We start from the raw sequence: 13,745 nt of genomic DNA, 5'->3' as shown, positions 1-13,745 counted from the left end.
TTTTGATGTTTGCAAACACCAGCTCTCTGTCACATAATTTGTTCCCTGCAAGTTGAAATCACCGTCCAGGGTTGGGCCCCCCTTGGTTAAAAACTTAATTTAGATCTTATAGGCAGAAAGGGATGACATATATACCCCTATAGAGAAAATGTATTTTATATCATTATTCCTGGTTAGAGGTGTGTGTGTTTGGCTATTCCTCTGCAACCTGTCGAGGATCAACATGAAACATTCCAGTTAATTAATGAGTCTTTTAATAACACCGCGGTCTCATTAAACATTGTACTCTGAGGGCATTTGCAGGTGAAAGCTGAGTGTCTTTTTTGCAGAAACAAAAGAAACATTGATGCATTTATGGGTGTTGGATTGTTTCAATATGTTCGAATATTTTTATGTATTTTTATTTTTTTTATAATAATATGAATAAAGCACTCTCACAACTATAGTGTTACTTATAATTTGCTTTACTCAGACAATTTACAAGCAGGCATGTACAGATGCAAATACATAAAAGAATAGGAAATTCATAAAACTGGCAAACAAAACATCTCTCATAACCCGCTGTTGTTTTTATGGGCTTCATTAGTCTAAAGCTGTGTAATCTGTGTTCTTTACACTTTCTTCTGAGTCTTCTATTGTTTCAAACATGTAGTCGTGGAGTTGAGTCCTGCGAGAGAAATAAAATAAAGCAATCTGCGTTATACAGGGAACTACTAATATTTTTGAAAATATTTAGCCAAGTAGTAGAGAAAGAAATTACCATTAAATAAAATATGTAATATATTAAAATATGTAAATAAAATTCTGTCCATATAAAATTAAAGTATATATATACTTTAATTTTGATATATATAACGACACCCATTACACTTTTGGTGGGTGTTGTTTAATATTTTCAGAAATATTAAACTACCTTTCTTTTGGAAAAGGCGATTCAGGTGTGCGTGTGTACAGAGTCAAGGCGCGAAAAGGGTCTAAAGCAAATATGTTCCTCCTCCCGAACCTTTGCGGGAGGGTGGCTGAGGGTCCAGTCCCTGATCGCACACACATGGTGCAGGACCGGCCGAAACGCTGAGGGAGGTTGATGGTGGACTTGGGAGCACGGTCACCTGTGCTCGCCTGCGCATCCCGTCCAAAACGAAGGGGGAGGTTGGCATGGAGGTGTGATGGTTTTGCCATTATGGGTTGAAGTCGCAGGATGGTGGGAGAGCTCACACGACCGCTGGTTGGGGCTACATTAAGAGTGAAGTCTTCTATCTCCAGACTCCGGGGAATCTCCTGAGCATTCTTTGACAACAAAAATGTAGAAGAGGAAATGGTTAAAATCAGCAGATTCAGTTATCAATGGACTAAAAGTGTCAGTTTCAAACTAACAAGCTGGGCGCATTATTATGATTTTATTTGCCTTTATAAAATCCAATTTAAAAATCAAAGCAGAGGTTCAGAGGGTGCTTACAGTAGCTGGTCCTACAATCATTCACATTTCACATTTTTTACACTTAAAAGTGAAAATGTGAGGAAATATTTCTGCCTGCCCTGACCCTTAAAAATGTTTCTTATTGTAATCAGGTTTATTCAATAATATTAGCTATGAAGACAGATAAAAAGGCATGATAATAATTATAATATTTAAAATAAAAGTGATGTATTATAAATTAATATATATTTTTACATTACATATTACATTTCCGGCAAACTATTTTGACAGTGTATTTGCTCTATATCCACAATTTGTCAAATATGGTATGTTCCAAACTAAAAATTTTAAGTAAACTCCTATTAGAAAAAGAGAAAATATAAAGCACTTACCTCTGGAAACTGTCCCCATGTAAATCTATTAGGATCACTCTCTTCTGGAAATGGCAGTCTGAGAGCAGAAACCTCACTCATGAAGCTGCTCAGAATGCCGAGGGCTAAAAAGAGAAGAGTGAAGTAGGACATCTTACAATCGTTCACTGAAGTCCATGCGCATCACAGGGTTTTTATACATTTGGCCATGTGCAAATAAACATACTCACAAAGACATTCCTTATAATGTACTCAGCATTGCATAATTAATAAGCACGCACCTTCATTCATTCATTCCCTAATGACCTTCTTGAGTGTTTCATAGCAACAGGTGAGAGGTCTAAATGAAAAAGGAGCAGAAGTCCTTGCAAAGTTGCCTTAGGTTTCTTAAGATGAAGATGATTTTTTTTTTTTTTTTTTTAAAGTGGACTTCCAGTTCAAAATCACTATAATTTGATAATTAAACCCTTAATGTTGTGGCTGGTCTTGAAAAATTGGTGCATTACTAAAATTATTAGATGGTTAACTAACAGATTTTCTTCCTTGTTGTGGGCTTATAAACAGAGGACAAACAAGGAAAGGTCAAACGAGTGTGTAAAAAATCTCCTGGAAATGTGCACCCCACCCGACCAGTAAGTAATGTGCATTCAAATGCCCAATAAAACCTATAGGGTTTGCTCCAAATTAGCCGGAGAAGCATTGCATATCTCAACAGTTCAAATCAATTCATTATGCAGCTCACCTAGACCTCAATTACCACCACATTCAGACTGGAGTGAGTAAGAATGGTCTGGTAAAAGATGCATGACACATGAGCTTGAATAAGACGTTGACATGCTGGAAATATCTGGATGAGGTGTTGTAGGCCACAGAGCAGCTCTCATGAATGGTTCGGTATTTTATTCCATCAAAGAATATTTGCTAATTACCATCACTGATATGCAGATGACATAAATAGAAGTGGGGTGTGATGCCATATCAATTCTGTAACCAGTACTATTTGGAAAAGTCATCTAGTTTATTAGTTATATGTAGTTATGTTAGTCTTATATGTAAATGTAAAAATATGTCTCTTTATGTATGTCTCAAACTGCACATTAATGACCGCAGGCTATAATTAGTTAAAAATGCGCATAGCACATAATTTTGTAGGTAAAACAGTAAGGTAAACAGTAAGCTAAATGACGCATTATTTGAATGTTAGCCTACATTATAGCATGCTGCTATGCGAGAATGTAACACTCAAATAATGCGTCATTTAGACCAATTTGTAGCAATATAAAGTACTATAAATTAGGTATTTTGTGATAACTTGGAACCATAAATGTCAATATTCTGCGAGGAGTTTTTCTTTATTTAATTTAAAACTGTTTAATTTTAAACTGAACTGTCATTAATTATACGCTTTAAGATATAGCCTACATCGATTAAACAGCTTTCTAGGGAGGTCACTACATACCTTACCCAGCAGGGGGCAGTGCAACATTATAACATGAATGATTAAGACAAAACGTGTTACATTACAAGCTTTATAATTAATTCTGCCTGATATTATATATACATGAATAAGTTAGTTCAAATTAAAAGGATAAAAAGTCTGAAACGATTGCAAATTAATATGATTAATTTATTAAATTAATATGATGTTTCTAAAATCAGAAAACAGGAAAATCCTGTTTCCAGGAAGTAAGCTTTATTCATTCATAACTCAAATTACTACTACAAAAATTTCTGCAATGCATTCAGTGGCTTTGTTTTCAAAATAAAGTCAGCATAAAATGGAAGTTGTCACTATTGATTTTTTAAGTGATTTTAAAATAATACTGTGGATGTTTTATTTAGATGGTTAGAGGGAGGATGTAGACCAAAATGTCTGTGCTTACAGTTTATTATTCAGACTTCAGCTAACCAGTCCCATTGTATTTTTCCCCATCCTGTCAGCTCCAGCCGATCAAAGACCTGAACAAACAACCACCCTATACACTCAGACAAGGGGTGTAGATCCCTACCACAAAACCTTAAGGTCGTCCAATCAGATGTCTGCCGAGGTCAGCATGTTTCTGCCAATCAGGAATGAAGCTGAAGGCACTGATGAAGGATCAGGAAGCCTAGAAAATGGCCCCTAATGACAGAGGACGGGTGTGTTCACATGTGTGTTTTAGCATGCTGCTATTTATGCACATGATATATGTGATTGCTTTATCAGACATTTGTATCTGTAGCTTTGAACTTCAGGCCTCTGCAATCATCCAGGAGTGCAAGGGACATAAGGAACATAAAAACCGAGTGGACGAGACGCATAAAAGAGAGTGAGAGAGTAGCGATAGTGTGACTCCGCCTACATGGGGTCTTGAACTTTGATCTCTAGTCTCCTCTCTCTGCAGATTCCTAAGATGTGGTTGATGGTAGTGATGGGGTCGAGGCCTGGCATGATGGCCGGCGAAAAGTGCAGTCAGTGTGGGAGGATGACCTTTAACCTTTCTACGAAACTGAACTATGACCCCTAAGCTTTGCATGAAAGGGACAACCTGAGCAACCCCCACTGTTAAAACTGGACATGAATATACTGTCATCGACATTCGCCTCCTATAGCTACACGGCTCACAATATTTAATGCAATACGGTACACACAAACTGAAACACATACACACACACACACACACACACACACACACACACACACACACACAATAATATTATAATAGTCTAGATTTACAGATAACTATTTTATGTGGTTCACTTTCAGGGCACATTTCTTTTTGTATGCAGTTAATCTTATAGTGTGTTTTTGAATTTGTAATTGTAGGCCTAAAAAGAAATGTTTCAGGGAAGATATGATTAAAAGACTGTGAGGAAAGTAGAAGGGATAATGCAGGGTCATTCAAGGCTTAGCTACTTGATTAAAGTGCAGTTTGTCAGACAAACACATGGCTGAGAATAAGCAACAAATCCAGACGTGCACCCCATACACATGCTGCCGTTTCCAGCAGACTGTATAAAAACAGTGAGAGACAGACTGTGAGAGACACTTGACAATGGAGACGCAAACTATCCATGAACTTGAGCTGTAGTTAAAACTCAGGCTGACTGATGACAAACAGAGCACATGTAAGAGAAGTTGCGAAACACATCACATCCTAAATTATTAACAACCATTTAATATACATTTTTATATTTCTAAACAATTTTAATATAGAATTTTAATAAAATTGTTAAATAATTTATATTTATATAGTAATGTTTGTTAATATTTGATTAAAGTGTTAATATAGGGTTGTATTTAATTATTTAAATAGATGTATAATAATTATTATTTATTAATTAATTTTAAAAATATTCACTCTGAAAAAAGTGCTATATAGCACTAAAAGTGGTTCTTGTCTCATAATCAAAGGGGAACCACTTTTGGTGCTATGTACACTGTTAAAAGTAATATGCTATATCTACTCCATAAAATTTTGGCAACGGATTACAAGCAAAATTAATTAAATTCAACAAATAGAACTGAGTTAGAATTAATCAAATTAATTTCTTAAATGTCAACCATTTAAAATAAGTAAAATTTAAACAAAAAAAGACGTTAAAGGTTAATTAAGAACTCTTTATTGACACCTGATGATAACAAGCAGAATCACTGAAGGAAAGAGAAACACATGAAGTAACAGAGGTTTAGATGTTGATGTTGATTTTATTGAAAATGTTTGGTCACCGTTTTGGCGATCAGTGTTTCAGTTAGTTGTGCAGCTTGACTCTTTGCTTTTTATGTCAGTTTGTGTTTTTTGTAGTGGTGTTTGCTAATTTTAATTGCTAACTTTTAAAGAATTAATTCTAACTCAATTCTTATATGTTGAATTTAATTAATAATATTGCTTGTAATCTGTTGCCATAATTTTATTGAGTAGATATTACTCTTTACAGTGTAGAACCCATAAGAGGTATCATATCACATTTTATTTCTTCAACAAAAATGGTGCTAAACAGCACCAACAGTGTTTTTTGGCTCGTAAAGAAATTTTAAAGGGGCTTAACGGGCAGTGGTGTTATATAGCACCTCGGTCATCCGAGCCGCTGAAGAACCACTGAAGCACCAAGATTTGGTACTATACAGCACTTAAAGTGGTTCTAATTAAGAGCCAAATTAAGAGCTACTATGTAGCACTTTTTTTTTTTATTTGAGTGTATGTTTACCTGTTTTATTTGTTTCAAATATTTGAATGCTGTGCGTTCAGGAGGTAAGGAAAAACTAACTAAATCCTCTTTCTCATTCTTTCTTCCACACACACATAATTTTAGAGATACGTCCACACTCAAGTCTCTAATTATTTGATCTCCTAAATGTCAAACACTGATTCACTGTTGTTTTTGCATTTTGTTCTTGACAGACTTTCCATCGCCAATCCTACAAGCGTACTACCTAGACCAGACCTTTAAATCAAATCGCATGGATCCCTGTAAGTATGTGTTTGCTTGGGCTGTGCAGTCAACTGTCTATGGCATTTTCCCACTGTGGTGTTGATAACATCAAGGTGTTGAAAAGCACAATCTCAACTGTTGGCACCTGCCAAATGCTTGAATGAAAATCACTCTGCTACTGTGTTGAAAATAATTGGACTGAGTGAGAAAAAGGATCTAAATAAAAAACAGCTGAGACAAAAAACTCTAATGCCCATTGACATTTTAAAGGGGCTCAGACAAATAAAAATCAGTGAAAGAAACTCTCGCTTGATTGTAATTTTATGGTTGAGTTGAATATTTCACCAAAAGTAACAAATACATGTATATAAGAGATGCAAACCATGAAATGTCTGGATAAGTCTTGTTGTGCACAACTGTTAAATTATACTGCAATGATTTTTTTCCTGTCATTTAGTTGGTGTTCATCTGAAAGCTGTTTCTCAGTCTACAAAATACTAAATGTTATTGCCACGAACATTTAACTACACTATAGATGATCAGACTGTCAATCATCCTGGCAATTTAGAACATCTGGAGCTGACAAACAGATGAAAGTTTAGCAGATAGATCTCGTAAAAGAAAGATGAATGGTCTACATGCATGCATTATCACCATTAATCATAACCAGATTACTTGCAGCATAAAACAAATGAGAGAAACTGTTGGCATAAAGGAATAATGTGGTTATGAATGAAATGTTAAATGTACAATAAGTTCTAACATTAATTAGGGTAATAGCTACATTAATTATGAACAATATTTTATAGCTTTTAATAATCTTGGTTAATGTTAATTTCTACATATGGCTACTGATACATTTTCTAGTTGTATAAATTAACATTAGGAACAAACAAGAATTAACAATGAACAATATTTACAAATAAACATTAACCTGATAATAAATGCCTAAGATTGTTAAGGAATCAAACCTTATTGTAAACTGTTACTAAATGTTTATTTGTAATAGGCTGTAATGTACGTGTTAGAAGCAAAAGTTATTTTGTGAAAAGTTATTTTTGCTTCACCTCAGCTTACAAAATATTAATAAAAGCTTATTTTCTCTTCTGTTTTCCTCCTGAGTTGGTTTTGAAACTCTAAATGTTCTTTCTTTCAGAGTAAGTCATCAAAATCCACTGAAATCCAGGGAGGAAAATGCACATCCAAAAACTGAACTGTTGTAGCCATGCCATTCATTTACACTTGCTCAAAAGAAGCAAATAAGAGAGAACACACAAAAGAACATGTATACAGAACATTTATTGTGCAGGAGAATCACATAACAACACACTAGGGACTAAGAAGTCATGTGAGTGTGTATGTGTGCATTAAGTGGGAAGGAGAGAAATAAGCGAGAGACAGATAGAGAGAGTGAAAGAGAGAGAAAGAGCGGGAGGGATTTAGTTGCTGACAGGTATGACTGATGATATGTTGGGTCTACAGGCTGAAACAGTAGATGGTATCAAGGAAAGCCAAGATTAAATCAGCTGGAACACACACACACACACACATTTTCCATTTACCGTCTTTGACTGCTTCACTTTAGTGTTGACTGTATCTCATAACAAATCAAACAAGCAAGACACCAAAGGCTCGCAGATTTACATTCAGGTACCAGCTGTAGGAGGGCATTCATTAATAATGTGCTATTTCTTTACCTACATGGTCATCACACAAGCACACACATACAATTTTCCCAACAGACTCGTTAGAATTCTCACGCTTTCTACTAATTGGTCATTTTGAACACTGATGTCATTGTGCAAAGAATGAGGTCACAATGATTGGTCTCTGAGAGAGGACAAGAGAGGCAGACAGGAAAGAAAGAAACAAAGAGAAAGACAGATGCAGGGAATGAGAGAAAGAGGCAGGCATAAAGACAGACAAAAAGAAACACAGAAAACCTATGGAACTGGCATAGCTACTTAAAATATGATTATTATTAAAACATAATTCTGGATTGTCTTGTTCATGTCTCATGTACTTAATCCATATATCAGGTTTTAATGTTTAAACATGTAGCTATATTTGTACAACCTTAGTTAGTTTTCTTATTTGCATATCTGTGCGGTTAGCATAACCTGATATTGCTGAGTTGGGTCAACATTTTTGTTGATCCTGGAATAACATTCAAATCAACCAATCAGATTTGAGGGACAAGTTTACAGATTATGTCAAGTTTAGGCTTAAAATATGCATTGGTGCTTCTACATCAGTGTTATTCATCTATCATTTCCCTCTGATTTTTGGGATAACTTATGGGTAGGGTTAGGTTTAGGGGTAGGAATAGGGTTAAGACTAAATTTTCAGACTAGAATGTTTTTCCAGGATCAACAAAATATGTTGACCCAGGAACGCATCTAACTCAGCAATATCAGGGCGTGCAAGAGGTTAATAACATTAATTGCAACCTGTTTTAATAAGTGCTAATAAGTAAAGGAATAAATAAATAACACGTTAAAAAAAAAAAAAAAAAAAGTAATAAGTAAATTTGAATAAGTAAAAACTAAATTCAGTGGTTTCCTGCACAATTCCGATTCATGAACAAATGACTCTTATGAATCGGTTCTTTTATTATATCGTTCAATAAGACTGACAGATTTCGAACCAGTTTGTATAAAGCCTTCGTTTTTTTAAGCGTACACTAGTGTACATGCACAGTCAAATGCACAGCCTGGCAATGTATACTTCATTTGACTCGTACGCATACACAGGCGTTCTACGCATGCAATCTCTTGCCACGAGTTACAACCCATGTAAACATCTTTGCATTCTTTCATTTTAGAGCTGCAGTACACATACTCTCTAACCGTTTCAAACAATCTTTCATCTATGTAGGCATTCAGTACGCACATACTCTTCTGATGATGAAATTCGCGTCACGTGCACTGTACGCTGACCCTTGCGTATATGTAAAAAGTGAACTATACTTTGGGAGAGCAGGATTCGTTTTCCTCCTTTCAACAAATCTTCTGTTGGAGCTGTCAGAGTGGAAACACTCATTACCGACCACTGGTCTCTCTCGCTCTATTCACATCCACACAAAATAACAAAGAAGAAGGTTTTTTCTTTACCATATACATCTAGTATGCACTGTACGCTGACCCCCGCATACGCGTAAAAAGTGAACTATACTTTGGGCTTTAGTCTGACGAACCCTTCAATATAAATGAACAAAACTGTCATAGTAGCTACTGAAATTCTGAATCAGCATTTCAGATTGGCATTGTTTGGGACTGACAACTAAAAAATAGGCCTACTTACAGGTAAGAATCTCGGGCATTTGAGACCACAAAACTGATTGGAGCAGCTTTGGTGGAAGACAGTGACTAAAACTCCAGATGTCATACAGCTCATTTCTCATTGATGACATAACAAAGGTTCATTCATGTACAGGCAAAAATGTATTGAATGATGGAGAATAAAACATTGTGGTCAAGTTGAAAATAATATCGACTAGCCTTGTGGGCAGTTCAGGTGACCCGAGTTCGAATTCCAGCTCCTTTCCTGAACCCGTGCTGCCTGAGAAGAGGCTCCAAGCTCGGAATTTAGCCCAAACCTAGAGTACTCCCCCGTATCCTGAGGAGTCGGGGTGGCAGAGGGATGCAGAAAACTGTTGAGGTGAGTCGGCTGTGTAATTATATGCCTCCTCTCGAGCTGATTAGATAGACCTTTGAATGTGCTCCTCCCGAACTTTGTTTATAAAACATAATTTGTCACTTGAATTCTTCAATCTCTTAAATCTTTATTTGAATATGGCAACATGATACTTCATTTACAATATTTCTATGATTAAATCACTGACAGAGACTGTTGACATCATCCATAGCAACAAGGTCAACCCCGGTCCCGCCCTTACTCTTAGCTTAAGACTTCTCTTTATTCCTTAGTAAAAGTTGGTCTCAGCAGCTTTGTGAATAGGTTTTAAAAGAAAACTCTTAGCTAAGAACTTTTACTGCTATTTAGGAGAACTCTTAGTGTAAGATTAAATGTTTTGTGAATATTTTTCATAACCAGGGCTAAAAGCAGTGATAATCCCCTTTCAAAATTACAGGTTTACACATGGCAGACGATTTTATCCAAAGCAATCCACCTTATTCCTGACTAGCCTACTGCATTTCGAATTATGGGTTGCACTTCCGGTTTGGGGAACTTCCATTTAAAAAGACTGAAATGAATCATTTCAAATCATAAGGTTGCCCTATAAATAAAGCTTATCCGTCAGTTTGACTGAATGAGCTGTCAATTTTTCTTTCATGTTTTATTTTCAGACATCATTAGAATAACGTAACGCTTGGTATTTTAACGTGATGTTATAACAAGAATATCTATGGCAATTAAGAGCTCTTTTCAGTCGCTGCTTTCTATCCTCGTGATTATTTTCTTTTGTCCCTTTGCATTCCACTGTAATAGCATGAAAAAGGACAACATATACTGCACATTTGTGGTCTGTTCTCCCGATATAATTTACGATATATCCCATTAATAATTCATTGGAATGCACGAAGAATCTCTCGTTTTTTTCCTCAAAGCCTCACGTCTCTTTCCAGGTTTGTTTTCACAGGTAAATACAAATTATTATGTATAAAAATGATGGAAATCACTTCGAAATAGTATCACGCAATGCTGAAGTTCATGGAATTTTTTTATTAAGGCAATATTACATAATACAGATCACTATAGTTATATTTAACCCCCCAGGTGAAAAAATACTATAGTAAATACTATAGTGTTTTTGAACCATGCTAGCCTATAGTAAATTGTAGTATACTGTATATATTATAGTATTTTCAACACTTTGTTAATGAATGCTACACTATAATCTAGTATTAACTATAGTGAACTGATAAACTGTAATAAATACTATAGTATATTTTAGTTTTTACTACAGTAAAACTGTAGTGTATATTGTAGTAATATACCCTATAGTTGTAGAAAACTTAGTACAGTATTGGATAGAGTAATTTGTTTATATTACTGTAGTTGTTTTCACAGCAACTATGAAATTACAAAAACAAAATAATTCAAGTACTTTACTATATTGCTCAAAAACACTATAATATTTACTATTAATTACTATATTTTTTTCACCTGGGCCGTCCGTTATTGCTGTGGAAAGAATCGTGCTTTTTCATGGCCTGTTGAAAGTACCTTGTTGTTGCTTTTACACATTTAAATGTCCTTTTAATGTTCGTTGGTTGAAGGGTGAGAAGAATAATGTCATCTCATTGTACCCAGTTTTAAAAAAAACAACATATTATTGCGTTCATAGAGTGAGCCTTTAACTGACCGTTTACAGCTCAACAGAAGTTACACCCATAATTCGCGCAAAGCGTCATGGGGCGTAGGAATCAGGTGGATACATTGCATTCAATGTAAAAAAAATTTTCCATATTGCATGCATTTCAGTTAGACCCATGACCTTGGCATTGCTAACGCTCTGCTCTACCGTTTGAAACTCATGAAATATGCACCTTATTGGCACAAACAATTAGTCTGTGGCCTCTGTATTCTCTTTCTGTGACTCTATTATATGAGCTATTTCTTTATAACACTGTTATGAGAAATAACATGACATCTGAGCATTTTTTTCCCTGAAGTTCCCATTTCTAGGATGTCTGTAGTTAGTCCTGAGTACCTGAAAGCCATATACACAAAGATACAAAAGAGCATCTAAGGCATCATCTATCAGTTTCTCTTCTCCACCTGATTTTCTCTCTCTTCCTCTCGTTTTCTCTGTCTTAGCACATGATGAAAGACAGGCTGACGCAAATGAAAGAGAGCAGGATTCGTTTTCCACCTTTCAACAAATCTTCTGTTGGAGCTGTCAGAGTGGAAACACTCACACTTCACCGACCACTGGTCTCTCTCGCTCTATTCACATCCACACACAAACACACACAATAACAAAGAAGAAGGTTTTTTCTTTACCGTACACATCTAGGTTGGTGTTTTATTTCTTTATTTTTGTGACTTTCAGGCTTTATGGGTAGCCATTTACAGAAGAGGAGACTTCTGGGAAAACAGACAAACCACAACAAGGAATCGCGATTTCTCAATGTCGCTGTCACAATGACAATGTGTGTGTGCGACTGTGGGCAACAGGGAAAACTGCTGTCAGAAGCCCAAAACCCCACAGTTTCATTTTAACTAGGACCAGCTGACGCAGACCAGGTTACATGTGACTGCTCATTTCCTTCCCTGCGTTGAATGCGAACGTATGTATACACCCTCTTCTGAGCGAAAATGGCAGCTCTCCCTCTGAAACATGGCAGGTATCGGCGGGAGGGTTATGAGTGAAATCAGTCGGAGTTATTGCTAATTGAGTCCACCGGCAAGACGCATGCAGACATCGCAAAATGAAACCTTCACCTGGGAACCATCAAACCTAAACTGAGGGGGTTGCAAACTAATGGCTTCCAGACTCTCAGTGTGTGTGAAGAGTAATTGAAATGGTCACATTAGCTCTTATTCTGTCAGGCATTTCTTTGGCAGCCCCTCTGAAGGACCCCAGTTGCCACACAGCCCTTGTTCGTTGCCAATAAAAACTTTATTTGAGAATAAATCCCTCCTTTTCTTTTTGAAGCAAGAAAGAATGAAAATTAAAAGTCAACTAAAGAAGAACAAGATGCAAAACGAAGAGGTATAGATATGCAATGAGCTGGAGAGCACCACGTGATGTCATGCCTCATTTTGCTGCCGCTCTCAGTCACCGGAGCCCAGGAGCCACGGTTTGATCTTCATCATCTTCATTCATTTTTTATTTCCATATTGATGACAAAAACCGCTTACTGTGAAATTGAAGTGAGAGAATGTACGATCGGCACACAAACGTTCACCCCCAAATTGCTTGTGACTGTGTGTGCGTACCTGCGCGGGCGGTGGCGAATGTTGGATGGAGATTGTATGAGCCAGCGGGAAGCCTTCTGGGTAATTTAAACATTCTACAAGCCTAAAATGGCTTGTCAGAAAGTTAAAGGGAGGGGGTGTTGGTTTGAAGTCGAGCACAAGAAAAGTGTTCTGGCTCTTTTCAACAGTTATATTCTGGGTGTATGTTTCAGGATGGTGAGGATTTCATGTAGTTCTGTGTAATTTGGCATAATTAGGGTATTTAAGATTAAAAATTAATCCACACTGTTTTGACACTCCATAATTGGATAACAGAAGCAGAATATTATAACAAAAAATGTCAGACTCAGCAATAGACTGCATGTGTGTGGTCAGGCATATTGCTGTCTATTCATGTGACTGACTTTCCAATGATGAGAGAAAAGAAGAAATCAGCATGCTCGGCTGTTTAATAAGACTTGCATGCTGTCAGTGGCTGTATATGAATCAGTGTGTGTCTCAGTGTGTGAATCTGCATACATGTATCTTATATTTTCCCCCTGTCAAATAAATTAGGCTGCTCAAATGAGAGAAATGAGGCTTGGCATTGCCGTCATGGTAACCAGGGCCTACTGTTGTTGCCGGGGTAATGTGATGTGCCGCCAGTGCCAAATGGA

At 36.4% G+C, this 13,745-nt stretch overlaps 1 protein-coding gene across 1 annotated transcript; it reads right to left on the bottom strand.

Annotated features, from left to right (window-relative positions):
- Positions 1-582: 582 nt before the first annotated feature.
- On the bottom strand, positions 583-1,941 carry npvf (neuropeptide VF precursor). Its single transcript, XM_067361485.1, has 3 exons — positions 1,810-1,941; positions 914-1,287; positions 583-667 (listed from the first exon to the last, which is right to left on the bottom strand). Exons 1-3 carry the CDS (start codon positions 1,939-1,941, stop codon positions 583-585), a joined length of 591 nt encoding a protein of 196 aa, XP_067217586.1.
- Positions 1,942-13,745: the final 11,804 nt, after the last annotated feature.

The sequence above is a fragment of the Chanodichthys erythropterus genome, chromosome 15 (genome assembly GCF_024489055.1).
Source record: "Chanodichthys erythropterus isolate Z2021 chromosome 15, ASM2448905v1, whole genome shotgun sequence".
Lineage (NCBI taxonomy): Eukaryota > Metazoa > Chordata > Actinopteri > Cypriniformes > Xenocyprididae > Chanodichthys > Chanodichthys erythropterus.
Note: the sequence above shows the minus strand (reverse complement) of the source record. Positions and strands in the feature narration are given on the sequence as shown.